At 47.5% G+C, this 25,872-nt stretch overlaps 11 protein-coding genes across 11 annotated transcripts; 5 read left to right on the top strand and 6 right to left on the bottom strand.

Moving 5' to 3' along the window:
• Nucleotides 1-164: 164 nt before the first annotated feature.
• On the top strand, nt 165-2,379 carry cbf5 (pseudouridine synthase CBF5). The gene is made up of 5 exons (XM_748968.2): nt 165-396; nt 489-645; nt 712-1,343; nt 1,403-1,629; nt 1,697-2,379. Exons 1-5 carry the CDS (start codon nt 285-287, stop codon nt 2,030-2,032), a joined length of 1,464 nt encoding a protein of 487 aa, XP_754061.1. The 5' UTR covers nt 165-284; the 3' UTR covers nt 2,033-2,379.
• Nucleotides 2,380-2,514: 135 nt separating this feature from the next.
• Nucleotides 2,515-4,118, top strand: AFUA_5G05720 (FYV10 family protein; the record flags this gene model as incomplete). The annotated part of the gene is made up of 4 exons (XM_077804760.1): nt 2,515-2,747; nt 2,812-3,351; nt 3,422-3,616; nt 3,687-4,118. The coding sequence occupies exons 1-4, from the start codon at nt 2,694-2,696 to the stop codon at nt 4,116-4,118; spliced, it is 1,221 nt and encodes a 406-aa protein (XP_077660898.1). The 5' UTR covers nt 2,515-2,693.
• Nucleotides 4,119-4,244: 126 nt separating this feature from the next.
• On the bottom strand, nt 4,245-6,023 carry AFUA_5G05730 (25S rRNA (uracil2634-N3)-methyltransferase; the record flags this gene model as incomplete). Its single annotated transcript, XM_748966.2, has 2 exons — nt 5,645-6,023; nt 4,245-5,269 (listed from the first exon to the last, which is right to left on the bottom strand). The coding sequence occupies exons 1-2, from the start codon at nt 5,892-5,894 to the stop codon at nt 4,245-4,247; spliced, it is 1,275 nt and encodes a 424-aa protein (XP_754059.1). The 5' UTR covers nt 5,895-6,023.
• Nucleotides 6,024-6,141: 118 nt separating this feature from the next.
• gmtA (GDP-mannose transporter) lies at nt 6,142-8,492 on the bottom strand. Its single transcript, XM_748965.2, has 4 exons — nt 7,873-8,492; nt 7,716-7,803; nt 7,277-7,648; nt 6,142-7,205 (listed from the first exon to the last, which is right to left on the bottom strand). The coding sequence occupies exons 1-4, from the start codon at nt 8,116-8,118 to the stop codon at nt 6,763-6,765; spliced, it is 1,149 nt and encodes a 382-aa protein (XP_754058.1). The 5' UTR covers nt 8,119-8,492; the 3' UTR covers nt 6,142-6,762.
• Nucleotides 8,493-8,688: 196 nt separating this feature from the next.
• On the top strand, nt 8,689-12,865 carry AFUA_5G05750 (uncharacterized protein). The gene is made up of 5 exons (XM_077804761.1): nt 8,689-10,753; nt 10,807-11,153; nt 11,208-11,518; nt 11,567-11,735; nt 11,787-12,865. The coding sequence occupies exons 1-5, from the start codon at nt 10,527-10,529 to the stop codon at nt 11,969-11,971; spliced, it is 1,239 nt and encodes a 412-aa protein (XP_077660899.1). The 5' UTR covers nt 8,689-10,526; the 3' UTR covers nt 11,972-12,865.
• A 278-nt stretch (nt 12,866-13,143) lies between these two features.
• Nucleotides 13,144-13,875, top strand: AFUA_5G05760 (thioredoxin domain-containing protein; the record flags this gene model as incomplete). The annotated part of the gene is made up of 1 exon (XM_748963.1): nt 13,144-13,875. One exon carries the CDS (start codon nt 13,144-13,146, stop codon nt 13,873-13,875), a length of 732 nt encoding a protein of 243 aa, XP_754056.1.
• Nucleotides 13,876-14,612: 737 nt separating this feature from the next.
• AFUA_5G05770 (SMI1/KNR4 family protein) lies at nt 14,613-16,860 on the bottom strand (the record flags this gene model as incomplete). The annotated part of the gene is made up of 2 exons (XM_748962.2): nt 16,321-16,860; nt 14,613-16,194 (listed from the first exon to the last, which is right to left on the bottom strand). The coding sequence occupies exons 1-2, from the start codon at nt 16,329-16,331 to the stop codon at nt 14,613-14,615; spliced, it is 1,593 nt and encodes a 530-aa protein (XP_754055.2). The 5' UTR covers nt 16,332-16,860.
• Nucleotides 16,861-19,323: 2,463 nt separating this feature from the next.
• AFUA_5G05780 (proline-rich nuclear receptor coactivator motif-containing protein) lies at nt 19,324-20,700 on the bottom strand (the record flags this gene model as incomplete). The annotated part of the gene is made up of 1 exon (XM_748961.1): nt 19,324-20,700. The coding sequence occupies one exon, from the start codon at nt 20,698-20,700 to the stop codon at nt 19,324-19,326; it is 1,377 nt and encodes a 458-aa protein (XP_754054.1).
• Nucleotides 20,701-21,514: 814 nt separating this feature from the next.
• On the top strand, nt 21,515-22,314 carry AFUA_5G05790 (SCF ubiquitin ligase complex subunit HRT1). Its single transcript, XM_748960.2, has 4 exons — nt 21,515-21,768; nt 21,836-21,914; nt 21,969-22,039; nt 22,103-22,314. The coding sequence occupies exons 1-4, from the start codon at nt 21,655-21,657 to the stop codon at nt 22,199-22,201; spliced, it is 363 nt and encodes a 120-aa protein (XP_754053.1). The 5' UTR covers nt 21,515-21,654; the 3' UTR covers nt 22,202-22,314.
• Nucleotides 22,315-22,482: 168 nt separating this feature from the next.
• On the bottom strand, nt 22,483-23,060 carry AFUA_5G05800 (signal peptidase complex subunit 1; the record flags this gene model as incomplete). Its single annotated transcript, XM_748959.3, has 3 exons — nt 22,931-23,060; nt 22,779-22,838; nt 22,483-22,683 (listed from the first exon to the last, which is right to left on the bottom strand). Exons 1-3 carry the CDS (start codon nt 22,976-22,978, stop codon nt 22,483-22,485), a joined length of 309 nt encoding a protein of 102 aa, XP_754052.2. The 5' UTR covers nt 22,979-23,060.
• A 92-nt stretch (nt 23,061-23,152) lies between these two features.
• On the bottom strand, nt 23,153-25,432 carry AFUA_5G05820 (homoserine kinase). Its single transcript, XM_748957.3, has 3 exons — nt 24,353-25,432; nt 23,948-24,246; nt 23,153-23,862 (listed from the first exon to the last, which is right to left on the bottom strand). The coding sequence occupies exons 1-3, from the start codon at nt 24,777-24,779 to the stop codon at nt 23,521-23,523; spliced, it is 1,068 nt and encodes a 355-aa protein (XP_754050.2). The 5' UTR covers nt 24,780-25,432; the 3' UTR covers nt 23,153-23,520.
• Between the last annotated feature and the right edge of the window lie 440 nt (nt 25,433-25,872).

The raw sequence follows: 25,872 nt of genomic DNA on the forward strand, positions 1-25,872 counted from the left end.
GAGTTTACGCAAATTGACGCCCGAGAAAGACAGGAAATTTCAATAATATGGATTACATTCGCTGAAGGTCACGGGACTATCGGCCAAGATTCTGAGCTTCCCGACGCTAACCTCTTTAGTAGTTAGACCTTTTGCCGCACTTCAAAATTTCCCAAAAGTTTTCTTTTCTCACTTAGCGCCAGAGCAAAACCTTGGTGAAGTTGGTGCAATTTTTCCTGCGCTTCTTACCAAAACGCGCCTTCACCTGGTGACATTGAACTCTCGAAGCCAAGCCAAATTTCAAGATGGCAGTCTCAGTGACTAAGGAAGAGATGGACTACACCATCAAGCCTGAGGCTGGCGCCTCCAACATCTCCACAGAAGACTGGCCTTTGCTGCTAAAAAACTATGACAAGCGTACGTGAATACTTGATCAGATTCTTAGTCTTTCGCTCTGCAGGATGGCAGGGCTAGCTTGTGTAAAGTAGCTTGAACTGATTTTATCCCAGTCATGGTGAGGACAGGCCATTTCACACCAATCCCCGCTGGTTGCTCGCCTCTCAAGCGTGACCTGAAGTCCTACATCAGTTCAGGTGTGATCAACCTTGACAAGCCTTCCAATCCATCTAGTCACGAGGTTGTCGCTTGGATGAAGAGAATTTTGAGGTAAATTGTAATCTTTCTCGCGCAGATATTCGGAACCAGATGCTAAAACCATGGCGTGTTTTGCAGGGCGGAGAAAACTGGACACAGTGGAACTCTCGACCCGAAGGTCACCGGTTGCTTGATCGTCTGCATTGACCGTGCGACTCGCTTGGTCAAGTCCCAACAAGGTGCCGGAAAGGAGTATGTCTGTGTCATTCGTCTCCATGACAAGATTCCCGGTGGTGAGGCTCAGTTCAAAAGAGCTCTTGAGACCTTGACTGGCGCTCTCTTCCAGCGGCCTCCTCTGATTTCTGCTGTCAAGCGTCAACTTCGTATCAGAACGATCCATGAAAGCAAACTCTACGAGTTCGACAATGATAGACACCTTGGCGTGTTCTGGGTCAGCTGCGAGGCTGGAACTTATATTCGAACCCTTTGCGTTCACCTGGGTCTTTTACTTGGTGTCGGTGCTCACATGCAGGAACTTCGGCGTGTACGAAGTGGAGCTATGGACGAGAACAATGGCCTCGTAACTCTTCATGATGTCCTGGATGCGCAGTGGATGTACGATAACCAGCGGGACGAATCTTACCTGCGCAGGGTCATCCAACCTCTCGAGTCGCTACTCACAACGTACAAGCGTATTGTTGTTAAAGACAGTGCCGTCAATGCTGTGTGCTATGGCGCAAAGCTCATGATTCCCGGTCTCTTGCGCTTTGGTAAGTTCGATTAACTTTCGGTGATGTTGATTTTCACCTGGTTGCTGACCGATACACAGAGGCTGGCATTGAAGTCAACGAAGAAGTTGTTCTCATGACTACAAAGGGTGAAGCCATCGCCATTGGCATTGCTCAAATGTCTACTGTTGAACTTTCCACTTGCGATCATGGTGTCGTAGCTAAGGTCAAACGTTGCATCATGGAACGTGATCTCTACCCTCGCAGGTGGGGACTGGGCCCTGTAGCTCTGGAGAAGAAAAAGCTCAAGTCAGCTGGAAAACTTGATGTAAGTTGCTGGGTTCCACCTCCAACATTTGGTTTTTGTGGTTTTTGGTACGCTGACCAGCCCTAAGAAATATGGCCGAGCAAATGAGGACACCCCCGCCAAATGGAAGACCGAATACAAGGATTACAGCGCCCCCGAAGAAGCTTCCGCTCATGCTGCATCTGAATCGACAGCTAAAGAAGACGTGGCTGCTGCCCTAACTACCGAACAAGACGAGGCGCCTTCTTCGCCCCAGTCCAAGATGGATGTCGATGAAACCAAGGAAGAGAAGAAACGCAAGAGGCATGAGGGCGAAACAGCAGAGGAACGTGCAGAGCGTAAGCGCAAGAAGAAGGAGAAGAAGGAAAAGAAAGAACGGAGAAAATCCAAGCAGGAGAAGGAGGACAGTGATGACAGCGACTAGACATGTACCAGGACCTCATTATTTGCTCGAATACCGGGTTTGCATGTTTGGAAGACTTATGTTGCTGCTGTGTATTTGCTTCTCGAACTGTCATACGGGCACGCTGACTGTACCTTATTTTGTTTTTTTTATCGGAGTCTTGGGTTGAAAAGGGAACCAATGTTAGTCTTTCTTGTATTATTTTCGACTGCTTTCAAGTCAGCAATTACAGAGCCTTTACCGCATCTCTCATTGTAGTATGGTTCTACCAACGGGGTTATCCGGGTAGCGGCTATGGTTCAGGTATCGTCCTGGATTACCAGAGTGCATGTATCTATATAAACAATTATGCATATATACTTATCTGCTCTTGCTGGTGTTCGATAAAAGAACTTTGCGTTTACGTTGGCTGTTGGAAGGGCCTTTCAGGTGCCGTGACTCGTGACCTTTTTCGTGATGTTCTCCGCACCAAGTCCGACAAGCCGATTAGTTTCCCCGCCGCCCGTCCCACCTGCAACATGGATGCCATCTTGTACTGCGTTGCAACGGCTTTCTCTCTCTTTCTTATCTTACTCTAATCATAAGCCTATTCTCCGAAACCCCCGCGATCTTCCTCTTTTCAGGCTCAACGTGAAAGAAATATTGAATACGACCACGCACAGACGATCCGGAAATCTTCATCATGGCTGCAGAGCTCACATCAACGAAGCTCAATGCGGAGAATCATCTGCTCTTGGTAAATCCCACCACTGCCCATGTTCGTACACTGTAGCTGATTCTGATATCCTGTGGTCGTGTAGGACCAGCCTCTCCTACGATTACCTCACGAGCTTGCACGGCGAAACTTCAAATCTGTTCAACGACTTGTCGAGAGGGAAAGGGAGTATGTCATTCCCGCCCTCAAAGAGGCCGCCAATGCCTCCCTGTCAAATGCTCAGACACCGGATCAAACTCTTGCGGCTCTCGACTCTATGTTGGCTCGCATGCAAAACCTGAAACGTAAAATGGAAAGTATCCAGCAAGAGGAGAAGAAAGTCCAAAACCAGTCACGAAAACGTATACAGCATCTGGAGCATCTGCACCAAATTCCCAGCCTGGCAGATGTCAAATATGACCAGTGGTCCAGGATCAGGCTGGATAGGCTGGTGGTTGATCACATGCTGCGGTCTGGGTACACTGAGAGTGCTCAGCAGTTGGCCCAGGAGAAGGGTATCGAGGACCTAGTTGATCTGGATGTCTTCGTACAGTGCCAAAGGATTGCTCAGAGCTTGCGCCGTGGGGAAACAAAGGACGCTTTACAGTGGTGTAACGAGAACAAAGCGGCGTTGAAGAAGAGCCAGGTATGTGGAGTACACATGAATAATAGCTGTGTCTCGGATCCAGTCTCATTCTCTAACAAACCAGACACAGTTCAATCTAGAGTTTGAATTACGCCTGCAGCAGTATATCGAAATGCTCAGGACAGGTGATAGAGGGAAGCTCATGGACGCTATGGCACATGCCAAACGATATCTTACTCCGTATACCGAAACGCAATCAAAAGAAATTCATCGAGCAGCAGGACTACTCGCCTTCCCTCAGGACACCAAGGCTGAACCGTACAAGGTACATCCATCCAACCATTGTCTTCAAATCCGCCCGTTGTGCTTGAATACTCCAGCTAACCGACCTTCAGTCGATGTACTCATTCGACCGGTGGAATTACCTGTCTGACCTCTTCATCCGGACCCATCATGAACTTCTATCGTTGCCTTCAAGCCCGTTATTACATATTGCATTGTCTGCTGGCTTATCGGCCCTCAAAACTCCATCTTGCCACTCCGCATATACTTCCTCGAGCTCTAACTTTTTATCTACCACAACATCCGTATGCCCCATATGCTCGACCGAGCTGAATGAACTTGCTCGTAATATGCCGTACGCCCATCATGCTAAGAGCTATGTTGAAAGTGACCCGATTGTCTTGCCAAATGGCAGGATTTACGGTCAGCAGCGGCTACTAGACATGAGCAAGAAACTTGGCTGTGTCGAAACAGGCAAGGTGAAGGATCCCACCACCGGCGAGATCTTCGACAAGAGTGAGATGAAAAAAGTTTACATCATGTAGTTGTGGAGGTATCAAAATGTCGAGGCTGCTGCATGTTTTCATATTCTCTCCTGATTTGTGTATTATTATCATTATTACTCGGGCGAAACTGGAGAGGCTAGTACGAGAACAGAATTCTTAACAGCTTTAGTCGCTATCGTCACTATCGGACAAGTCCCTTGACCTTTTCTTATTCTTTCCGTTAGTGTCCAATTTAGTAGCCTGCAGACTCTTTGGTGGGGCAACTTGATCTTCTTGCCTGACCTCGAAGACATACATTCTTGCCTCGCGGTCTTCTCCCCTCCAGCCACCTCTTCCCCCATGCTTTCCTTCGATCTCGCCGAGGGTTCGAGCATGGGAGTATCCCTGGTAAGAGCTCCACGGAAATCTAAAACTCGTGACCACCCGCAAACCGGCGTGCCGTGCAAGGTCCTTGATATTCCATAGGGTATAAGGCTCGCCTTCAAACATGGTCACTAAAATTTGTCCTGGCTCGGTCCTGTATCTGCCTCGTCGTCCATGGGTGGGGATATCTTGATCATCCTGCTCGCTCGAGTCTGATATACTGTCTTCACTTGAGCTCCAGTGGTCATCCTCTTCGTCTTCATCATCGCCGTTCCAAACTTGCGGACGGGCCGACAACAGTGGCACGCATGACTTGAAAAAGGCGACAAGTAATTCCTGGTTTGAACGAACCTGTCGATTCACGTCCGTTGATAAGCCACCGACGTGTGGGAAGTTGAAACATATGATATCCCAAGGACCACCTGTGTTGGTTGCTAGCTCGATCTTCTGCCTATTGTCCTGCCAAGCAGGGCGTTTGCGCTCGCGTCGTGCAAAGCCTGTGCGGACATCCTTCCCACCTCCAGAGGGAGATCCGAGTTTTCGCGCATCAACTGCGAAGAGTACGTTCGGACCCCGACGCTTGCAGTCTTGTTTCTTATTAGACTGCTCTCCGCCTTTCTTTATTTCCTGGTTGCTTTCCTTCTCCGTCTCAGATCCATCAGGATCACACTGCTTTCTCTTATTAGAGAACGAGCCAAGAAGATCCTGGACATGCTGCTTAGCTTGTGGATACTTGCTGTACAGCATCTCTTCAGAGTCGTAGCATGTGGCCAGGATATCCCTGCATCGGTGCTGCACTGCTAGAGAGCGAGCAAATGAGAAATCCCCTAATAAACATCTCATTAGACCATTTGTGATTCAGGAACTCTGGTACCTTGAACAGCAGGGCACCAGGGCACAGCCGAGCCAGCATGAGTACACGGAAGGAAATGCACAGAATAGCTTCAGGTCGGGTCGGTGTTAATACAGACCGCTATTATACTATAATTTCAACAAAACCAACACGACGAGTGCCCTCGCAGGGTAACAACACATGGGGAAACATTACCGCTCGCCTGACTCTGTCGGACAAGCACATCAGACAGATGTAAACAGGGAGAACAACATTGACTGAAGGGCTCTGGACGCTTCAAAGAAAACCATCAAAAAATTGCTGAAATTTTGAAAAGCAGTGGGGAAGTATGAGAAGACGAAGCGCTCACCCTCACCCACAAGTAGGATACGATCTCTCCGTCCGAATGGGACAATAGGCCGTCGATGTTGGGCCAGATTCTTCTTGTTCTTCTCCGCTGTACCATCGTTGCCAATGCCACTCTTCTGGGTCTTAGATGTCGAAGATGGCCCCGCAGATGTAGATAATTTCAAAAACGTGTGCATTTTCCGGGCTCCTCTGAAGCCAGGCTTATCACCGCGCTTGGGGCCGTTTGCCCGGGCTCTTTTTGATTTAGGCATGTCTCTAAGATAATAAAACTTGGGACCTTCGGGCCTTGTCTCCTTCAGAACGGACCTAAACGGAAGATAGAATTGGCGGTGCCGGATCTCTGAAATGCCTGGATAACTGGACCTATTTATGGACTACTTCCCAGTAAATTAAGGTAGGACTCAGAATCCCCCCCCCCCCCACCCCCCCCAAAAAAGGAGTAGTCCCAAACCTGCGCGCGGGTCAATTCATCCCCGAGATCAATGGATTTCTTGAATTAAAATTCAGGTAAGAAAGGAAGATAACTGGCCTGCCAATTTCGTAGATTACTGTCCTGTTACATCCTGAATTGATTTCTATTCTGTATTATCTTTAACTCCTCAGCAATTTTGACAAAGAACGGACTATGTCACCCAACCCGCTCTATGACCATATTAAAAAGAAGTACAAGATTATTATATACATCACACTGTTAAGGGGGACAAAACACTGTCTTCCATCTAATCTGTCTGCAGTCTCAACGTCGCGAAAATTGGCATGCATATGAGCAGTTAGTATCAATCAAAACTGGGGAGGGTGAAGTGAAAGCCATGACCAAAATTTCGTGATTTGGAACAAATATTTTAGCAGAATGAAGGAAACCTTCCCACTAGACCGAATATGATGAGGATAGGCGAGGTTCCTAGGAAGTGTTATCGGCCACAAAGGCCAAAAGCAATAACATTGTTGACCGAAATGCGGACAACTACGTCTGAAAGGGAGTATAGGTATATATCACATTCATGTAGAGGCAAGTCCACGTTTGTTTCAGGGAGCTGATTCGAAAATAACAAGGGCGTCCGTCGTCATGATAAGGCGCACATCGACGTCTCGCTAAACATTCACATCTGGATGAAGTATTCAGGAGCGCAGAGAGTCTCTCATGCTCTGGCTGCTAGCACTGACGGGGGGGTTCGACATTGGCAGCACACCAGTCTTTGGCTTGGCACTTTGCTTAATCTTGGCAACGGCGTAAACAATGCCACTGATAAAACCGACAACAATAGCAGAAACGCTCGGGAAAGTGACTGGAGCATCGAAGAAGATCAAGCCGGAGAGTGCGATGGGCAGCTTGTTCAGAGCGCCGACCATGGAATAGGTTGTCGACGAAGTCACACGGACACACCAAGCAGAGGTGTAGGAAATAAACACGGACGAGAGACCGGAGAGAATCATGGCAAATAAGATGCCGTTGCGATCAGTAGAGGGGAAATTGCGCGCGATGTTTGCCGAAGACCAGTCCTCCATCAGGAAGGTGAGAACCAGAAGCACAGGGATTGACAGAAGATTGTTGTAGAACATGGCTAAATGAGGCATAAGGTTAGACACGAGCTCCAAGTCTTCGTGGCAGATATAGAAACAAGAAGGGACGTACTGTCAAAGTCCTTGAAGTTTGTCAACTTGATTCGCTTGCGCATTCCCAGGACGTAGGACGAAGTGCAGAGACAGTTGATCAGCATCCAGATATAGCCAGCATTGAGAGTCGACACCTTGGCAGTAGCGTCTCCACTACTTTCAACTGCATGCTTGATATCGGCCCACGCGGCGATGATGGAACTGAGGACCATAAGTCCGAAGGAGAAGAGGGTCAAGCCCGTCACCGAACCGCCAAACCAGAGTACCTCTCCGTAGGCGATTAGGATGATGGTTAGATTCTTGAAGATGGTGTACACAGGGATCGATAGATATTGCAGTGCCTTGGAGCCGGTGTAAATCATGCCTATCAGAAGCAGAGTGATCGGAAACCCTGGCCAGAAAGAAGACCTGTCAGATGGCTTTCCTCGGATATACCCAACAATGGAAGGGATGCTTACACTTCTTGGCCTCGTCCGAATTGAAGTCGCGATACGTAATCAGTTTGCTAACCTTGCATGTTTGAATTGCCACAATACAGACAATTGACTGGAGTGAAACGACATTGTCAGCTCAGGCTTGGTGACTTCGACACCTCGGCTAATCTGACCAACTTACCTGCACGCAAAGGAGGAAGAAATTGAGATTGAAATCCCTGCCGGAAAGGACATATTTGTTCATGACAGTCATCAAAATAGATGAACCGCAATAAGCCAGTACAGGCAGGATGGGATTATTGGCAAGCTGCGCAACTGGAGGACCTCTGGGCCGAACAGCAGGGGCCGGCGCCTCGAAATCCTTATTGCCGTGATCTAACTTATCCATCTCGATGGTATACTCATTCGTTTTCTTGTCGTCCGCCATGGTGTGAGATTGAGAATCGGATTCGGAGACCGAGGGAACAGAACGAATCTAGGAGCGAAGGGGAGAATGCTTCAGTGACACAGAACAATTGCTGATGATTAGGATTCGTGAGGGAAAAAGGTAAGATGAACGCAAAATGAATGTGAGAAGCAATCAATGATAATACAATATATTATGTAGGGAAGAGCCTTGCTTCCTTGTCCACTTCCTTATGTTCCTCCTATTTGAATGAGGTATGTAAGGAAAGGGGGGGAGGGGGGGGTTGGTGGGAAATCAGCAGAAGTCTTGATAAGTGAGAATGGTTTTGTATGGAAGAAATATAGTCAATCAAATGTTGGTTATTATTTTCATTACAAAGGTATCACGGTTGCTATTTTTTAATTGTGAATGATAATGAAGAAAATTTCCTGCCTGACGATCCAGGCCGCCATCCCGGAAGCGGCATCCAGGAGAAGGTATGTTGAATACAGAGTACAGGTGATGTATTTGATAATTACATACACACAAATTACAGAGTATTCCACAAAGTACCTTAACATAATTCATCCACAAACATCCAAGCAATGGATAGAAATACTGGAGCGAGCACATTTAAGATTACTACGAAGATGGACGAGGCTACTTTCGATGACAGGATTTAAGATATAATTTTACGTTGAGACTTTTCTCATTTTTGAACAATAGGAGCACAACCTCCGTGTTAATTGTTATGGGTTTAATCTCCACTGTGCCCTTAACTCTACTCCTAGAATGTGAGGACCTGTTAAATCAACAGCTGCTGAGGCCATAAACAGCCGTATTTCCATCTGCAATCTCCAGCAACCAGCAGTTGTCTAGCACTTACACTGCTTTGCACCACTACACTGCACCTGCCAAGCATTGGCTAGTCACCCCTCTGAGGTGCTCAATTTCAGCAAGCTCTCACCTCATTTCAGCTAACAGCTAAAAGACCAAAAATAGCCTCCTCTGATAGGAGATATTGTCCCCTTCGTTTTCCCTGTCTTTCTGGGTGCTACGGAGTATATATAAGAACAGTTACCTACCTTCTTATCATTTCTTGTCCTTCCACTCTTCTACCTCTTTAATTCTTATATTTTGGCCAATTTCAGAGTTAATCCTAGAGCAGTTCCCCCCTTTATATTGTACCTGTCTAGATGGCACCCTCTCTCCTTCTACCTGCAAATCTAAATAAGTACCAAGAGGAAATTGATTTCTATTCTGTATAGAGAGCCACTCCGGGGATAGGACTTACATTAGAATAACTTTCTGCTTATGGATCACGGTTTCCTCTGATTCTTGGGATGTGTTCCTAAACACCTGCATATGTCAGATTTCCACTACCATCCATTTAGTCACCCAGATCGATGTGCTGTAGCGGCTTTCTCACAGAACATTGGACACATTACCTTACCAGGCTCTTGTTCGACGTTACCCTACATTTCTGCACTTAAGCGCGCCGGCAGCTGATGTTTTAATGTTGTTGGAAACCTATTCGTCGAACCATAGTTCCGACCCATAGGCCACACTCCCCACCGTAGCAGGTCAGGATAGGCCTCAGCGCTTCAACTCCAGCAACCCGCATCGAAATGTCGAGCGCCTCAGTACTAAGCTGGCTTCAGCCTCTTCAGCACTGATTGACTGTTGCCAATGAATACGCGCTCTGCTCATGTAAAGATGGCCAGTGTTGAGGGAAACCAAGGTATATAAATGGCAAACTGTGGTTAAGTTCAAGAACGTCTCTATCATTCAAATTGCCTCATTCCATATCCCACTGTCCACTCTCATCACTAACTATCATCTAACATCCAGCACTAATCACCAATTCCCAGTATGCCTTGATCATTCTCAACCACCATGCGAGCGCTGCTCGAGATTATTTGGAAAAACACCCAAGCTAAATCAAAGTACGATGCGATGATTACCCGCACAATCGAGGCACATCCGAAAATGAGTAAATGGAGGAGAGTTGAAGTTGCGTTAGTAATGCAGATGTTGCAAAACCGTAATTATCTTGCTTGTCATCTTGCTAGGGGCGACGAACATAACTCCATAGCAGACCCTGACTTGCGCGTATCTGGGCAGATATTCAACAAGGAGGGAATGAGGATTACGTCAGGGCATTGGTACAAAGACGGGCGAGTGGTGTATTCGAAGAACACCTCTATAAATGATTTGACTGGCCGCGAAGGCGGGTTCATCTTGCGAAGTATTATTCAATTTGTTGGTAGGGCTATCTGTGTTTGGATATGTCGACAGTGGATGGATGTAAACAGAGATCACATGACAAGTTTCATGGTCTGTTCATGAATTTTACGTCGAGCTTATATACAACCAGTCTCTCCTGCTTTCAACAAGAGATCAACGCTATAGTGGCCAGTGAGTAATAACTTACTCATCTCTTTGTGGCCATGAACCTTAGAAGAATCATTCAGTCCATTCCCTGCAAACCCCCTCCCATCCCAGCAAAGTTACTCCCCCCAGCCGATCTGGTTGAAGAAGAGCACACTCCCCATTATAAGTCTCAGCACTTTTACCCTGTACGTCTTTATGAGATACTTGACAACCGTTACCAAATCGCCGCTAAAATAGGCTGGGGAACAAGCTCGACAGTATGGCTAGCACGCGATCTTCACCAGTATAAGAAGATTTTTTGATAGTGTATTCAAACCTTCTCTTACAATGTCATAGGTGGCGATGGCTTCCGCCCCGATACGTGGCCATCAAAGTTAACGCACATAATTATGCATCTCAAGAGTCTGCAGAGAAGGAGCTGCGCATTACTGAGCATATAACCAAAGCAAACCCCCAGCATCCAGGCCGCAACTTTGTCGCCACCTTGTTAGACTCGTTTCGTGTTGCTAGCCCGAGCGGCACTCATATTTGCATGGTCTTTGATGCGCTTTGTGAACCTCTATGGATGCTGAAGCATCGTTTCGAAGGAAACACAATCCCTCTTGATGTCTTGAAACCGGTGTCCAAACTCATACTAGAAGGACTACGGTACCTCCATACCGAGTGCCACGTTATTCATACAGGTAACAAGCCATTCATTCTGGCCCACTCCTAAGATCCGCTAACAGACGAACAAGATCTTAAGTCCGATAACATCTTACTGGCCCTACGCAACCCGTCTATCCTGGACTCGGTCGCGCAAGATGAAATGAACAATCCCTCTCCACGAAAACAACTGGACGATCGGGACATATACTTATCCCGAAATTACTGGGGACTGTCACCCGCCGAACTGGGCAGATCGGTAATAACTGACTTTGGACTTGCCGTACGTGGTGACGGCGCCCCGAACAGCCACCCCATCCAGCCAGAGGAGTATCGGGCCCCAGAAGTTTGTCTCGGGGCTGATTGGAGCTACAGTGCTGACATTTGGAATTTGGGAGTTATGGTAAAGACCTCTTTATCATTATATTGATCACCACTGACCGTCTACTAGATTTGGGACCTGTTCTATGGCCGCGGGCCCTTCGACACACCACCGAACGCCCGCGGCTCAGGCTCTGCAGACGAAGCCCATCTAGGCCAGATCATTTCCCTCCTGGGGCCCCCTCCACCTGATCTTCTTAGCCGGGGAAAAGACACATCTCGGTATTTTGATGCTAAAGGTATGCTCAATGTGTCCTAACTAGACACCACTAAGCTAAATGATTTGATAGGACAATTCAAATTCCCCGAGCTCATCGGAAAAAAGGATCTGGTCTCTATGGCTAAGGAAATTGAAGATGACGACGGAATGCCCCAGTTTGTAGACTTTATTTCTAGAATGCTGCGCTGGAGGCCTGAGGACCGGACTACGGCAGAGGACCTGCTTTCCCATGCGTGGCTTCTGGCGTCACTATAAATGATGTAACACACTGTTGTGGTGTCCTTTGCGCAGTTCTCTGTTTGACATGATGTGGGGGAGCAGAGGTTTTTGTGCCCGTAGGTAGGATAGCTGGCCTTGAGGATGCGGGCTTGTCCATGAAAGCCTGTTCCACTCAAAGCTGCTTAGGACAGATTGTTCACGATAGGGGGAAGGACTATTTAGATATAGAGATCCCTGAGGTTTGCAAGCAGGCTGTAGCCCGTTTGCTCTGCCTGTTCCCCTTTTTTAGTGCGTCGGAACCAAAGAATAAAAATTAGCCTGGAATCTTAGCGGATGTGATAATAGGCTTGCCATATTCTATACTGTAGCATTGCTTTCAAAAGTCTTAATCCTCTGTCTTGCTAAGGGTTGTGCCCCAGTACACCTGGATTGGCCCCAGACTTCTCCCTGAGGAGTTTCCCCTAAGATAGCCTAATCACCTCTGCCCAAGGCCGGCTCTTTTCCTTTTTCTAACCCCAGAAGGAGGTGTGCCTCTTCCTTGGACCAAGGCCTACACTTCCTTGACCTTCTTCGGTCCTTCCTGGAAGTTGCTGGATTTTGTTCTGCCCCATGTTAGGGACTTGAAGTATTAGACATGCAATTTATAAAGCGCCTTTAAATAGCCAAGAAAGTAAATTCAAAAAGTTGTCCAGTGGAATAGACCTGAAGTAGGACTGAAAGGCAGTAAAGGAATCTACCTGAAGAGGTAATCTATAGTGGGCTCAAAGTTGCTTTGGACCTTGGCTGTTGGATTGCTGTGTCTTCTGCTTTCTGCTTTCAGGTTTGGCAGCATCGTTACTCTTAGGGACATCCTTGGGAATGGGTACTTTTGCGTTGTACAGGCAGGGATGTACTTGATAATGGCTGTTAGTGGGAAAGGTGGTAATAAATTACTGAGTGTTGGAGGACTGCTCCGGAGGGGCCTGTATCTTAGTGATCAGAATCGGATGTATGTTAATCCGCAACGCCGAGATCTTTAGGTTCATCAAGCCAGGATCTACAAAGTACTACCTTTTACAATGACAATTTTCTGCTTTATTAACCAACTCCTTTGAGTTCTCAAGACATTTCAAACCATGAAGCCGACTGTCTCCTGAACGTTTTCTTCTAGAACCTAATTCGACTAGTTAATTCGACCAGTAGGTCTAGAGGACAAACCTGCCAGCGCCATGAATCAAGATTCAGAGCAGAAGCACCAACCCGCTCGAGAACTGGACGACGACAATGATGACGATTCCCTGTTTGAAGCGCTCGAGAACGAGGATGACTCGGCCTACCGTGCGCATCGCATCGAACAACTCAATGCCGAGTTTTCTGCGGCGAAAAACAATCGATCCTCTCTCCACGATCTAGCAACCACCGTCATTGAAGAAGGCATCTACCCTACTTTGAAAGACGACCAAGCTGTGCTAGACTTCACAACACAGACCCATCGTTGTGTCATCCATTTTGCCCATCCGGATTTCGCCCGATGCGGGTTCATGGATGAGCACATCCGGGCATTGGCAACACGGCACCATGAGGTGCGCTTCGCGCGCGTCGATGTGCGCAATACCCCCTTCGTGGTGAACAAGCTGAACATACGAGTCCTTCCTTGTGTAATTGGGTTTAAGGACGGAATTGTTGTCGAGCGTGTGGTGGGATTTGAAGGTCTTGGAGCTGGGGGGCGGGACGGGGCTGACAGTTTTGATATCGCGACTCTAGAAAAGCGGCTGCTTTGGAAAGGGATCCTCACCCAGACGAAGTTCAAAAATAATGAGGATGATTCTGATATATCTGAGGGTGGCAGTGGCGACGAAGGTTCCAACAGGAGACGGCCAGGTACTGGGCGACGGACTATTCGGAGCGGAAATGGACGACACCATGGAGGCGATGATGACGATGACGACGACTGGGGCTGAAATGGCAGTATGCACCATCAAGCTCTCCACAACAGCATGACTAAGTTGGTCTCTCTCGGCGGAGGAGGACAGCCATGAGTTTTGGCTTGCAATCCACAATCTGGTGTGCAAACGATCATAGACATCTCAAGTGTCCAAGGCATATACAATTGGGCTAATATGCCACTCATTAGCATGCTTGGATGCCTTGTACAGTGGGACTTAGGGTGGAAATGAAAGAATAGTGTCTTCCCCGTCCTCTCGTAATGAGAAGTTCGGCTTGCTTGTCAAACACATAATAGGAGACACCAAGGCCGGAAAAGCCCATTCATAAGCAAATGAACTTCCTTCTTCTAGAGGACATGTGAAGAGAATCGTCAACTAGGAAAGCGAGTAGGAGGACCCTCCAATCATGAAAGACAAGCGGAAGTTCAATTGGCTAATATTGAACCTAAACTGCATGATCATTGAGTAAGTTACAAGCAATGTGGCTCAAGTCGAGTGAGAAACAAGACCATCTTCGGAAAAGAGAAATTGAGTGCTCCACGGAAGTATGGAAAGACCGTATGAATAACAGAAATAACAAGGAAAATTTATACAAGCGGTTGAAACCAGTCCCACCACATCCGCCTACTCGCTAGAGGAGGGATGTTGTTCTTCATCAGGTAAAGTCAACGAGAGAAAGGGAATAGAAGCCGCGTAGCGTTGGCACAAGGGTGCTCGCAAGAAAGAGAAGGAAAAAGCTCAGGAAAGTAGGCTTAGATGGCTATATTCTTCATTTCCCCCAAGACCTCAGCTTCCGAGACTGCGGTTGTCCCTTGGCTAGACTCACGTCTCTGCACCTTTTCTGGTTTGGGTGACTTCCACTCGTCATGCTTGTCTGTGAGGTCCTGATTTTCCTTCCCAGAGATTTGGGGTGTAACTACCTCCATCAGATCATCTGTTTCGGGCTCCTTTCTATGCTCCTTGAAAGCATCTTCGGGCATCTCAACTTCAGCGCTTGTATTCACAGGGCTTGTCGCTTCTTCTGTGACACGAGCTAGAGGACTCGAAACGCCGAACTGTGTCTTAGGGCTCTGAGTAGAACCGCGGTTGGGAAATCGGTGAGGAGACCGGCCACGTTCTTCACTAGGTGTTGGGCTCCCATACGGGGATTCTTTCCCGGGGCGGCTGTTCGTGTTGAGTCCCAGTCCATTTGGCGCCTTGCGTCGAGGGGCTCTTCTGCCATATTTCTGGTCTGTTCTCCAACGCAGAATCTCCAAATAAGGCGGCTCAACATTCTGACCCTTGAATTCCAACAATTTAAGCTCATTTGTCTCCTCATCTACGCTGACCTTACCACTGCAGATATCATCCGCGAGCACAGCAAGGAAAGCAGCCCAAGAGCGAGCTACAACGTATTTGCAGTCGTAGTCACGACCGAAAATGATGACTTGACCCCATTTCCCGGCAGGGCCAGGGGCCAAGTCGATCGCAATGTTGTTGCCACCCCAATCACGAGCAAGAGGGATCCAGGCAGGGTGTGCGTATGCCTTCTGTACGGCGCCTGGAGGTTGTGAGTCCTGGCGGTCCAGAAGTTCTTGTCTCCAGAGGGGATTCGCGCCTTGCAGAGGAGGTACCGCAGAGGATGAGCTTGCTGTGGCCTTCGGGGGAGGATTCATCATGGTGGAATTGCTCAGAAACTCTTCGTTGACGGTCCTCCAGTTCTTCCATTCTTGAACAATTTCCTCGCAGTCCAGAAGCATACATCCGAAGATAACGCCTGTGGGAAGGCCAGGGCGCTCCTGACCGTCGTGGATCATAAGGGACTCCCGCACCTCCAATGGCAGGCTGCAATCCAATTCATGCTCCAACTCATTTATATCGTTTTGAGTGCACCCCTCGCAAAGATTATCGTATAGCTCTTCGTAATTATTTTCCAGCCATCGATCGATCTTTCGCCATGAATGGGCCACCGGGGGCGGAGGCGGAGCTCCGTCATGAAAGCTTTGCATCTGAATCTCTGGGGCACCATCTGCGCCACGTTCAGTTGATCGCCGCTTCTGGGAAGAAAGCGACCTCAGTCCGGGGGAATAGGGACGGTTAGGAGAACCAACTCCGGTAGGGGAACCCGTCCACCCGTTAGAGTTGGAACTTGTAGACCCTTTCGGTTGGTCATCCTCAAATGTATCAGTCAGATCCGGTCGAGACTCAATGGCGCTCGTCGCAATAGACGTCAGGGGCTCATGGCGGCTTTGACTCAAAGGTACATGTCTTCCGGTCCGATATGGTGAGTCGTGGGACGCATGTCGATCATAGGAGGTCATCGTATGCCAAAAGGAGCGCCATGCTGAACCGAAGCTGTTCGAATAAAATCAGACAATTCGCTCAGCCTCTTTGGCTTCGGGTGTATTTTGTATAATGAGAAGGGCCATCTTCTTTTCTTGATTCCCCAGGGAATTTCGACGAGTGCCAAGTAGAACTTACGCGTTCGACATGTTGGGAACCTCCACAACACTAACACCAACCCGAGGGCGAACTGAATCTAGAAAGTTTGGGATACTCAAGTGTACCGAAGGTGGGTCATTTGATTGCTGACGCTGGAGGTCAGATAGGAGAGAGATGATTTGGGACGGAGAAGATAGAGAAGAAAGGGCGAGGCGACCAAAACTTTTTCCCCCTCGAGCAAGGGGAAGCGGAGGGGATGCGGTAGAAGGCGCTTGATCCGTTGAGTTCCCTGATGAAATAAGGAGATAGGAGGGCAAGTATGGAGTGGTATGGGCTGTGTTGATCTTATAGAGAAGGGATGAAATCAACAAGAAGGAGGAACCGGAAGGAAGTATATGGATTCCAGACGAAAAGAGGTGGTGCCGATGAGTATTAGTAGTCAATTGACCTTTATGGACTTGGACAATTGAAGACAAGCCAGAACGCAGAAAGCGGTAGGAATCCTTGACCCAAAAGCAGACGAGCCCATGCGCCAACAATTTTGGAAGACCAATAACAGAGGTTGCGGTTTAACGCTCTGAACAGGAGATATGTAGATAAAATATTATCGCTAGGAGATAGGCAATATTTAGGTGATCTACTAATGTCTCTGTAACCATGGTTATACAGAAGAACACCACAGTGAGTACGTATCCTTCACTTTTCCTTCCGCCGTTTTCAATGCTGCTTCGTCTCTCGGATGTCTACTTTTCTCCCCTTCAATGTCCTTTTCGGAGGCTAGCTTTAGTGCATTCATGTGTCCTGTTTGGACTGCAGATACTTGGACGAGCCGATCATCCATGATTCGATCATTCAGTCGCCTTGAGCCCCTGGGACTGTGGAAACCCTCATTTCCTTCTAGGTACAGTGTTGACTGACCCATATAAACAACCAATAGTAAACTACTAGTATACAGAGTAGATGATAGGTTCATAGAGAGATAACGGTTGGTTTGATACGCACTAAGTACAGGACTGACAGACATAATCTAGATTATCTATAACTATGCCACTGGCAACAAACAGCCGAAAACATCGACCGATACCATTCTGTATGGACTTGTATTCTCCTACCCCCAACGCCTTCTGCTAATAGAACAGTACACTCAAAACGTCCATAAATGCGGCGGTAAATATTGAGACCTTGTGGTTAACTCGGCCAGCTGGAATGGTGAAGGGAATCGGACTTGAAATGCCTTAAGAGTCGAGCCCCGAATCTCCTGGTCCATTGTTAAGTTGGTGGCGGTTTTAGCGAAATAATCATCGACAGGCAATACTTAAATGTGAAAGTTTTTGCTCTCTATGGAGCAGATAGATGATCATCACCTTATATTCGCCTCTCTATAATCCCTGGTTCTCCGGGCGGCTGACTCGGACACTTGGTTGTACCTTTGATGAATCTTCAAATGTTTACTACTAGGATACTAACTACTGGCTACCTATGCTTTAGAGTCGTAAGATCAGTCTCTCAACATGGATCCAACCTGTCGTCTGCACAAGGGAGCGAATACAATACCGAACCAGTGGACCCATGAAACTCACCAGTGGCATCTATTATTAGGTAACCATCGGGAAACGAATCGTATAAGCCAGATACCTACGGAGTCCTACGGTAGGGACATTCCAGGTACAGGGGCTTCCATACAGAGTACAGGTTCTGGACTCAAGCAGCCTCACAGTATCACTAGGTACTGTCATGAAGGAGGGTGCAAACGCTGCAAATATTGTTTATTAAGCGCTGGGGGTCCTTAGTTACTCAACATTAGTTTCGTAGCACATGTATTCTAACATCCACCCATCCATATCTAGCAACAAGAGATTTCGGCTGTTTCTACAATCCAAGAGAGAATCAATCAGTATTTTATTTCATATTATGTATTCACTCCACATTACTTTCACAAAAGGATTACACCGAGCATCTAGCTAGACAAGTTATCCAGGGCACATACAAGAAACAGAACTCGTTTAAGAGTACGTAGCGGGCGTTGTAGACGATATACTTCCATTGACTTGATCTTGGATCCCCTCTTTCCGATACTACTCCTGCACCTACTATGTAGCGCTGTATTAGAGGCAAGTCTACTTTATGCAAAGGATGACCACCAGAATCACAGGCCAACAGAGCCAGAGCGGGTGCTGAGAAGGATGTGCATGACTGAGCATGCATCCCAAGACAAAGACTGAATTTTTTTTCCGAAAACTGTGTATAGTTATCGACAAGGCGGAAGAGTAACTCAAAGCCATCAAGCTTAAACAACCCAAGGACTGAGAACACACAAAACAGTACGAGGTAGAATCAACCTAGTCAAATAATGGACTTGTGACACCACAAATCCTCCATTGTAGATTCGACGTCGAAGCAAATGCGAATAGCTTCTCACAGCAAGTCTAGCCGGATATGGCAGAGGTAAAGCGAAGATGCTGTAGATTGAAGGGCAAGCGAGCAAACCTGAGATTGTGAGACTTCATGGCGCCAGCCGCACACGTTATGCACACGTTAGAGACCAAGGAGCAAACGAATTGATAAAATTCAAGGCAGAGATGGACCGTCCCAAACAAGGTACCTAGAAAACTCTCAAAGCCAACCGGACTCCGGGTTCGATGCAATAGAGGGTATATAGACGTCCCACGAAAGGGCCCATAGAACCTCACCATTCAAGAGAGCGATAGCTGGTACCAGAAAAAGATTTGCAGAGAAAACTCCATTAGATCCCATAACGAGAAAGGACATTAGTGAAACTTAGGCATTGGAAGAGAAACAGAAACGAGAAAGAAGACCGAGAAAAGAAAGGAACAAAAACAAGCAGTATTGAGAAATCAAATAGAACGCAGGACGCAAAGACGCGTTACAGTCCCCGCTGGAATTAATATCGTTCATCATGCGTTCAATCGATCAATCATGAAAACAAAGAAAGTCCTCCCTCGGGTGTATCGTGCAGCTATATCGTCTTTAAACCGCGGCAAATCCAACATGTAACGGAGAAACCCGAGCCAAACTTCAACGTCAAGCGAACGAGCTCTGAATACTGTTCGACGGAAAGCTGGGATTAGCATCGAGTTTCAAAATCCTCCTCAATTCATCTTCCATCTTCTTTGTATCCAGAGGAGGAGCGGGAGTGTCCGCCGGTATTGCCCCAGACTTGAAGGACTGGTGATGTGGTGTAGCGTAACAGGCTGGCTGCTGCGCAAGGGGTTGAGGGAATTTCGATGATCCATAGGTCTCAAACGGTGAAGGGCTTATCTGATTCATAGGATTTGGTGGAAACATTCCGTTCTTCATTGTCGAACTCTGAGGTTGTTGGACACTGCCGGAATAATAGAAAGGAGATTGTAGCCCACTCTCGAAAGTTGACCGTTTCTGTTCAGGGGGCATGTCCTTAAAAAGGGTCGCTGGCGGACCCGAACTAGTCCTCATGGGAGTAGCGTAATGAGGTACATTAGGGCTGAGATTTGGTCGCGTAGTGTGACCAATGGCTTGATTATGGTTTAGGATGGACGCAGTTGAGGGCCTCTGAGGTCGTGGGTTCAGCAGCAGATCCTTGAGGGCTTCAGTCTTCGCTCTTCGTTCCTCCTCGTGAAGCTCAGGTGTTGGAGAAGAAGGCGAGCTCGAAGATCGCAAGGCGTCCATGCGATCTTTGTAGGACGTGGCGAAAGAGGGACCGATTTGAGAGTTCTGTAGGCCGGAATTTTCCATCTCTAACGGGAAAATACCTGCGAAGGCTCCGTTTTTACAGTTGGGCATCTGGTGACGTTGAACTTTAAGATCTGTTTGCGGAGACCGAGTACCAATATTGGCTTCGGGACTCCGCTGAAGCTGAGAGTTTCTGGCTTCAACTGCAGCTTTGAATAAAAAGTCAAGAGGCGTCGAGTGTGACTTTTCCGACTGAGTTTGAAAACGTGGCCGCGGCTTTGACGGTGTAGTGTCTAGGTCGAGACCAGCTTCGAGATGGTCCCCGTCGATTTCCTCTGCGGGGTCTGATTCTGGCACAGACTTCGAAAAAAAGCTTGGAATTGGGAGCGCCGAAGGAGCAGGCGACGCATGGAACGTTGGGCCCGCATAATGAGGGCTGTCTTTGACTTGGGGAGTACTGCCGGCTGGATGCCAGGATGTGTGTCGGTGTCCGTTGTTGTTCGCTGGCGAGGATTTAGGGGCGTCGCGTGGCTTTTTGTTTGAGCGGGGATTCTTTCTCTTAGAAGGATTATGAAGATTGATAGACGTATCGGTAACTATCTCTCCAGGGCTCGAGTTCCCTGGTGGCGATGACGGAGGGGTAGTGAGCAAAGCCATCTTCTGATTAGAAGGGGTGGTTGTTTTCTTCGGGTTGCGCCGGTTGCTCCGAGATCCCTTGGGAGTCGGAGGAGTAGGAGATATACTCGACATTGCGATTAAATGGCTTAATAAGTAGGCAGCCTTTGAAGATTCGTGGAAGAACTTGAAGTGGAACTGATCAATAAAGAGCGAGGTCACGGATAAGAATAACAGCAATGACGGATAAAGCCGAATCACCGTGATACTGCCCAGCAGTCGATATCAAATACTTCAACGCTAGAAAAACACAGCAAGAGATGACGGAATTGATTTCAGAACGTCCAGGAAAATGCAATGGCCAAAGCTGTCCGGTCAAGGAAAAGAGGGCAGGCTGAGCACAAAGTAACGAAGAGTGGTCTATCAGTCGAGCGAGTTTAGAGTCGCAATACAAGTGACAGGTCGAACACTTGAGCAGGCAATAGATCTAGATAGGCGAACGCAAGGAGAGAATGGACACAGGGCAGAGACGCATGTTTGTAGCTTTAGACATTTGAAGTTGGAGTAAACTGGCAAGAGGACGAAATGAGCCTTGGGAAGGGCGGGCAGAGGTCGGCTGGAGAGAGTTAGGGAACTTTAAGTGGGGATCTGCGATGACTAACAGTGCCCAAGCAAACATTAAGTGTGGTCAGCTATGGAAGAGACTCTACGCCACTTCGGGCCTCATTTGGTCCTTGCAAACACAACCAAACAGCAATTTCACCTGTTGTGAGGCATTCAAAACAGCGGCCCCATCTCTTATCAACAGAGGCGCGGGTGTGCAGGATCGGATCATCTCATTCTCGGACTGCAGCAAGTGGTATGTTCCCAACTCCTCAGATGACCTCTTATCAGTTCTATACTCCTACTAGAAAGGTATATCGCCAGAAAACTTACGTCAGTACCCCAGCCTACACCGCAACATCCGATAATACCCTGCCATCACTCCCAACTACGTAGTTCGAGACTATTGGCCCCTCCTTTGACCCTTTCACGAAACTACAGTGAGCCTAGGCATCTCCTAGAACATCTCTCTAGGTAGCTATCACGATGGCGGATGTGGAGATGAAGGAGGCAACCGTTGGGGCCTCAGTCAAGGGCAAAGGCGTGTCGAAGGGCTCAGAAGGGGCTGGTGACGGCAAGAAGAAGTTCGAGGTCAAAAAGGTATTACTGAAACGATGCATACTTATCATTTCTGAGAAAAAGCTGGTCTAATACACGATTGACACAGTGGAATGCCGTCGCTTTGTGGGCCTGGGATATCGTCGTCGACAACTGTGCAATCTGCCGCAACCACATCATGGATTTGTGTATGTCCCTCACCCCTTTATTCTGCTTGATTGATGCTCATCTGCTTCAAACAGGTATTGAGTGCCAGGCGAATCAAGGTTCATCAACAACTGAGGAGTGCACAGTAGCCTGGGGAATTTGCAACGTAGGTTTCGCTTCAGCGACTGCTTTTTCTCCATCTAGGGCTAACAAATGTTTTACCTCTCAGCATGCATTCCATTTTCACTGCATATCTCGCTGGCTCAAAACCCGACAAGTTTGTCCGTTGGATAACAGAGACTGGGAATTTCAGAAGTACGGCAGGTAGATTAAAGAGACGGGATTTACGCAAGACTCAGTTTTATTGCTCCTTTTGATCTCACATAGCCTAGAATATAGGCTTTATCGATCGTTCTGGAGTTTGAATCGACATGGGGGAGGACAGTTAGATGGCAATAAGCGAGCTGGGTTGGGTGGCGTCCACGGTTTTTCATCAAACGTCGCTTTGGCCAGAGGCTTTGATGCGCAAATCCAACCTTGTCGCGATCGCAAAGATAAGTTTGGTTTCATAAAGTACTCGATTTGTCGGTCAAGGGGATTGTTAGGAGATTATGCAACTTTGACACCGTCAACCATGATGCCTGGGCCATCCGCACTCCCTGTCATGGGAACAAGCCATTTCTCAGGATGCTTGTTGTACATAGGCCAAGGAGGGATAACAGCCAGTGCCGTCACTAAAGTGCCCGCCAAACCAGTCCAGAGCGTTAAATGTATATCTTCGTATATGTATCCGATAAGGAAAGCAGCGACCTTTAGGAACGAGGAGAGCTTGTAAGTAAACGAACACAAGTGAACATGGGGATGTAAGGAGAGAGCGGATATATTGATCTTGAATTTGTGCTTACTCCTGAAATGATCAAAAGAGCTGTAGAAAGCAGTTCAGCGATGCGCTGGCCGTAGAAATCCTAAGTCACCATCAAGTTGCCAGATTAGCTTCTTAACACCCAGAGGCTAAACAAGATTAACTAAAGACGAGTTCGTCCAGGAGGCAACAAACAATCTGGCCTTCGAAGGCATCCTGAATGGGAGCAAGGATATCATCCATAGCAAAGATATTGTAAGTAACGGCTATTATCTGTTTGTCTAATACTCAATATCGGTTTTCGGGCTGGGGATGAAGCTCCAATAATGGTAGAGTTGTTGATTGTCCACAAGGCGGAGAAGATCAAGGCTGGCTCGCCTGGTGTTGGCTTGACCGCCTTTGGATAGGTACAGCTAAGCCAGGTTGGATAGGTAAATGCTCACATATACTCCATATATGCTCTGTCATTGTATTTTAAACACCGAGTCACTTGTACATGCCAAGGTAGAGCCCTCGACAAACTATTTTAGAAGTACTAGAATCCTCATTTGTGATGAGCCCTGAGCTGGGGTAGGTGAACCCTTCCGCGCTCGGACTGACCAGACCATGATGCATGTATTGAGTCGCGCGGCGCCGCAAGGGCAGGAAGTCAGCCCAAATTAAACATCAACAGTCTCGAAATATCATACAAAATTATGGAAAATCTCAAAGAGAAAGATGCCACCAGTCGTCTAATAAATTCTCCTCTTGCTGCTGTTGTAGTAGATGTATTGAGTAACAAAGCCTCAACGATGTACTGTGGCGCCGTCATGGGCAGGCTCCAGTAACTTCCACTGGCAGGAGATGTTGTTCGAAGCAAAGTGGGACATGATGCGGTCCGCGATTTCTTCGAACCTATCAGTGGCTAGAGCCAAAATGGTAGGTCCTGCGCCGGATAGACAAATCCCAAGTAGGCCCGGCTGGGTAGATGGGTTCATGGACTGAAGAATCTCCGTCAAGCCTGGGATAAGTGTCTTCCGGTATGGCTGATGGACCTTGTCCTGCATTGCCAGGTAAATCATATCTGGGTCTGGCGGAGAGTTGCCCAGTGCTGCGGGAAGCAATGCAGCACGTTGTAGATTAAAAACCTAGCGAAGACGATGCGAATTAGACCAGCGAGAAGCGCATCGCCAACGGTTCGTGATGCGGATGATTGAGATGTGTGGGACTTACGACGTCTGCTCTCGTGTACGTGGTAGGTAGGACGTTTCGTGCATTGGCAGTGGGCACCACAAAGTCGGGGATAATTGCGATGGCCTTGATTTCCTTGGCCCATTGAAACTTTCGATAATGGCCGATGCCCAGAGGAGGCTCGGGGGGCCTCCTGCCTGTGTCAATGCCACCTGCCGGGGCAGGGAGAACTTCACTGAGCGGGATCTCCTTGCGGGCTACATCCTCAGGTTTCAGCTCATTCAGATAGGTACCGACAAAGCCTCCAAAGAGCGAGGCAGCGACATTATCCGGGTGCCTCTCTAAAGAATACAGATAATTATCAGTAGGAAGGCCAAACATGATATGTTTGATGTGAAATTCAAGCCATATTCAACTCAGGTGGGCAACAGAGTAAGGTTTACCTACCAATCATCAAGCAATAATCCAGTAGTCTGTCCTTGCTCAACCCAAGACGACCTACTTCATTTCCCAACATCACGCCAGCAACCACCGCTGTGCCGGACGAACCAAGACCCCGACCCAGAGGAATGGGATTTACAATATGGACTCGGGTCTCAACAGGAAATGCCCTTTGGTCATGGCATCTAAGTACGTACAGAGCTACACGGGTGATCAGGTTAACCTCCGGGTCCAGGCTAATCTTCTCAGTACTCTTGCTCTGATCTTCATAGGTAATCACACAATTCAAGGGATGCTCGGACGATGACTTGGAAGAGTCAATGGTGACATGTAGTTCGAGGTGAAGAGACAATGCTAGGCCGATGACATCGAACCCAGGGCCGATATTGGCCGATGAACAGGGCGTTCTGATAATGAAGGAGGAGACAGACATCGCAGTATCAGGGACGTCAAATATTGCCAGATCAACGGTCTGATTAGAAAGGCATGAAAGAAAGTCAGGAGCCTGAAAGGGCAATAATCGGATGAATTGAACAGACTGGCTGGTATCTCTTGATACTGAGCAGCAATTATAGATGTACCCACCTGGGGAGAAGTGACTCTTTCAATTCTTGGCGCGCATCGCAGTGTGAAAGAAAAAAAAAAAAAAACCCAAGCCGACGTCGGGGCTTAGAACGCTACTTACTCTGTAGTTCCTCACTACCTCTTTTAGCCTACAGTATCAAGAACACAAAGCCTGATGTAGCAAAAGCACTTTCTAACCCTTAGTTCCTTTCAGTATGAGAGTGCATAGCTATAATAATTATGACTGGAGAGTCAGAAAATGAACTTAAAGCTGTTTGATGTTCTTTTCGGGAACTTATTATTCTCATGACGTTATGCATAGCCCAACATATTATTCTCCATACCTTGTCTTCCTACCTCACCTCTGTAGACAGGTATCGGAAATGCAGGGAAGCCTGACTGCTCGTCTAGTCATGATATTTTAACGCTAGCGCCAAGGGGATACCTTTCAGATATCAGCCCTATGACAGGATCGCGGCGGGATTCTGTAAATATATGCAGTAGTATTTTGTACGGAGTTCTGCACAGTACATCCTAAGGAATATATATATAGTAATAATTACATAACACGGATAGTAAATCTTAGTAATTTATTAACTGGAGTTGTGATACTAGGAGAATAATCTAATTAGTAGTATTGACGATTCTAGATTCGTCTCCGACTGCTTGATTCTGGTATACATGTTATCTTTGCCATTCCATTGTACAGAGAATTGAGTTGTATAGAATAATTTTTCCTGGTGATAGAATTTTCACGTAGGACGGGAGGTATGTCCCTGAACGGGAGGCGGTTGCAGGTAGTCTTCATACCTATTACCCTCTACAGAGACCATTCGCACATAGCTATGGGAATGGGATAACTGCTGCTTATTCTTAGGGGATTTGGCTTATCTTAGTGACATTAACCTCCACCTAATCGTTTTCTTAATTGAGGATAGTTAGTAGTTCTCAGGAAAAGAAAA

This window comes from Aspergillus fumigatus, chromosome 5 (assembly GCF_000002655.1).
Source record: "Aspergillus fumigatus Af293 chromosome 5, whole genome shotgun sequence".
NCBI lineage: Eukaryota > Fungi > Ascomycota > Eurotiomycetes > Eurotiales > Aspergillaceae > Aspergillus > Aspergillus fumigatus.

Excerpts from the sequence above, each read along its gene's own strand:
- AFUA_5G05750 (XM_077804761.1), top strand. The coding sequence starts at position 10,527 with ATGAACCTTAGAAGAATCATTCAGTCCATTCCCTGCAAACCCCCTCCC. Across the intron at positions 10,754-10,806 it reads CTAGCACGCGATCTTCACCA|GTGGCGATGGCTTCCGCCCC; the intron begins GTATAAGAAGAT and ends ACAATGTCATAG. Across the intron at positions 11,154-11,207 it reads GTGCCACGTTATTCATACAG|ATCTTAAGTCCGATAACATC; the intron begins GTAACAAGCCAT and ends CAGACGAACAAG.
- AFUA_5G05820 (XM_748957.3), bottom strand. The coding sequence starts at position 24,779 with ATGTCTGTCTCCTCCTTCATTATCAGAACGCCCTGTTCATCGGCCAAT. Across the intron at positions 24,247-24,352 it reads GGATTATTGCTTGATGATTG|AGAGGCACCCGGATAATGTC; the intron begins GTAGGTAAACCT and ends TGTATTCTTTAG. Across the intron at positions 23,863-23,947 it reads CGTACACGAGAGCAGACGTC|GTTTTTAATCTACAACGTGC; the intron begins GTAAGTCCCACA and ends CGTCTTCGCTAG.
- cbf5 (XM_748968.2), top strand. The coding sequence starts at position 285 with ATGGCAGTCTCAGTGACTAAGGAAGAGATGGACTACACCATCAAGCCT. Across the intron at positions 646-711 it reads TGGATGAAGAGAATTTTGAG|GGCGGAGAAAACTGGACACA; the intron begins GTAAATTGTAAT and ends CGTGTTTTGCAG. Across the intron at positions 1,344-1,402 it reads TCCCGGTCTCTTGCGCTTTG|AGGCTGGCATTGAAGTCAAC; the intron begins GTAAGTTCGATT and ends ACCGATACACAG.
- AFUA_5G05790 (XM_748960.2), top strand. The coding sequence starts at position 21,655 with ATGGCGGATGTGGAGATGAAGGAGGCAACCGTTGGGGCCTCAGTCAAG. Across the intron at positions 21,769-21,835 it reads AGAAGTTCGAGGTCAAAAAG|TGGAATGCCGTCGCTTTGTG; the intron begins GTATTACTGAAA and ends CGATTGACACAG. Across the intron at positions 21,915-21,968 it reads CAACCACATCATGGATTTGT|GTATTGAGTGCCAGGCGAAT; the intron begins GTATGTCCCTCA and ends TGCTTCAAACAG.
- gmtA (XM_748965.2), bottom strand. The coding sequence starts at position 8,118 with ATGGCGGACGACAAGAAAACGAATGAGTATACCATCGAGATGGATAAG. Across the intron at positions 7,804-7,872 it reads TCTTCCTCCTTTGCGTGCAG|TCAATTGTCTGTATTGTGGC; the intron begins GTAAGTTGGTCA and ends GTTTCACTCCAG. Across the intron at positions 7,206-7,276 it reads AAACTTCAAGGACTTTGACA|CCATGTTCTACAACAATCTT; the intron begins GTACGTCCCTTC and ends TGCCTCATTTAG.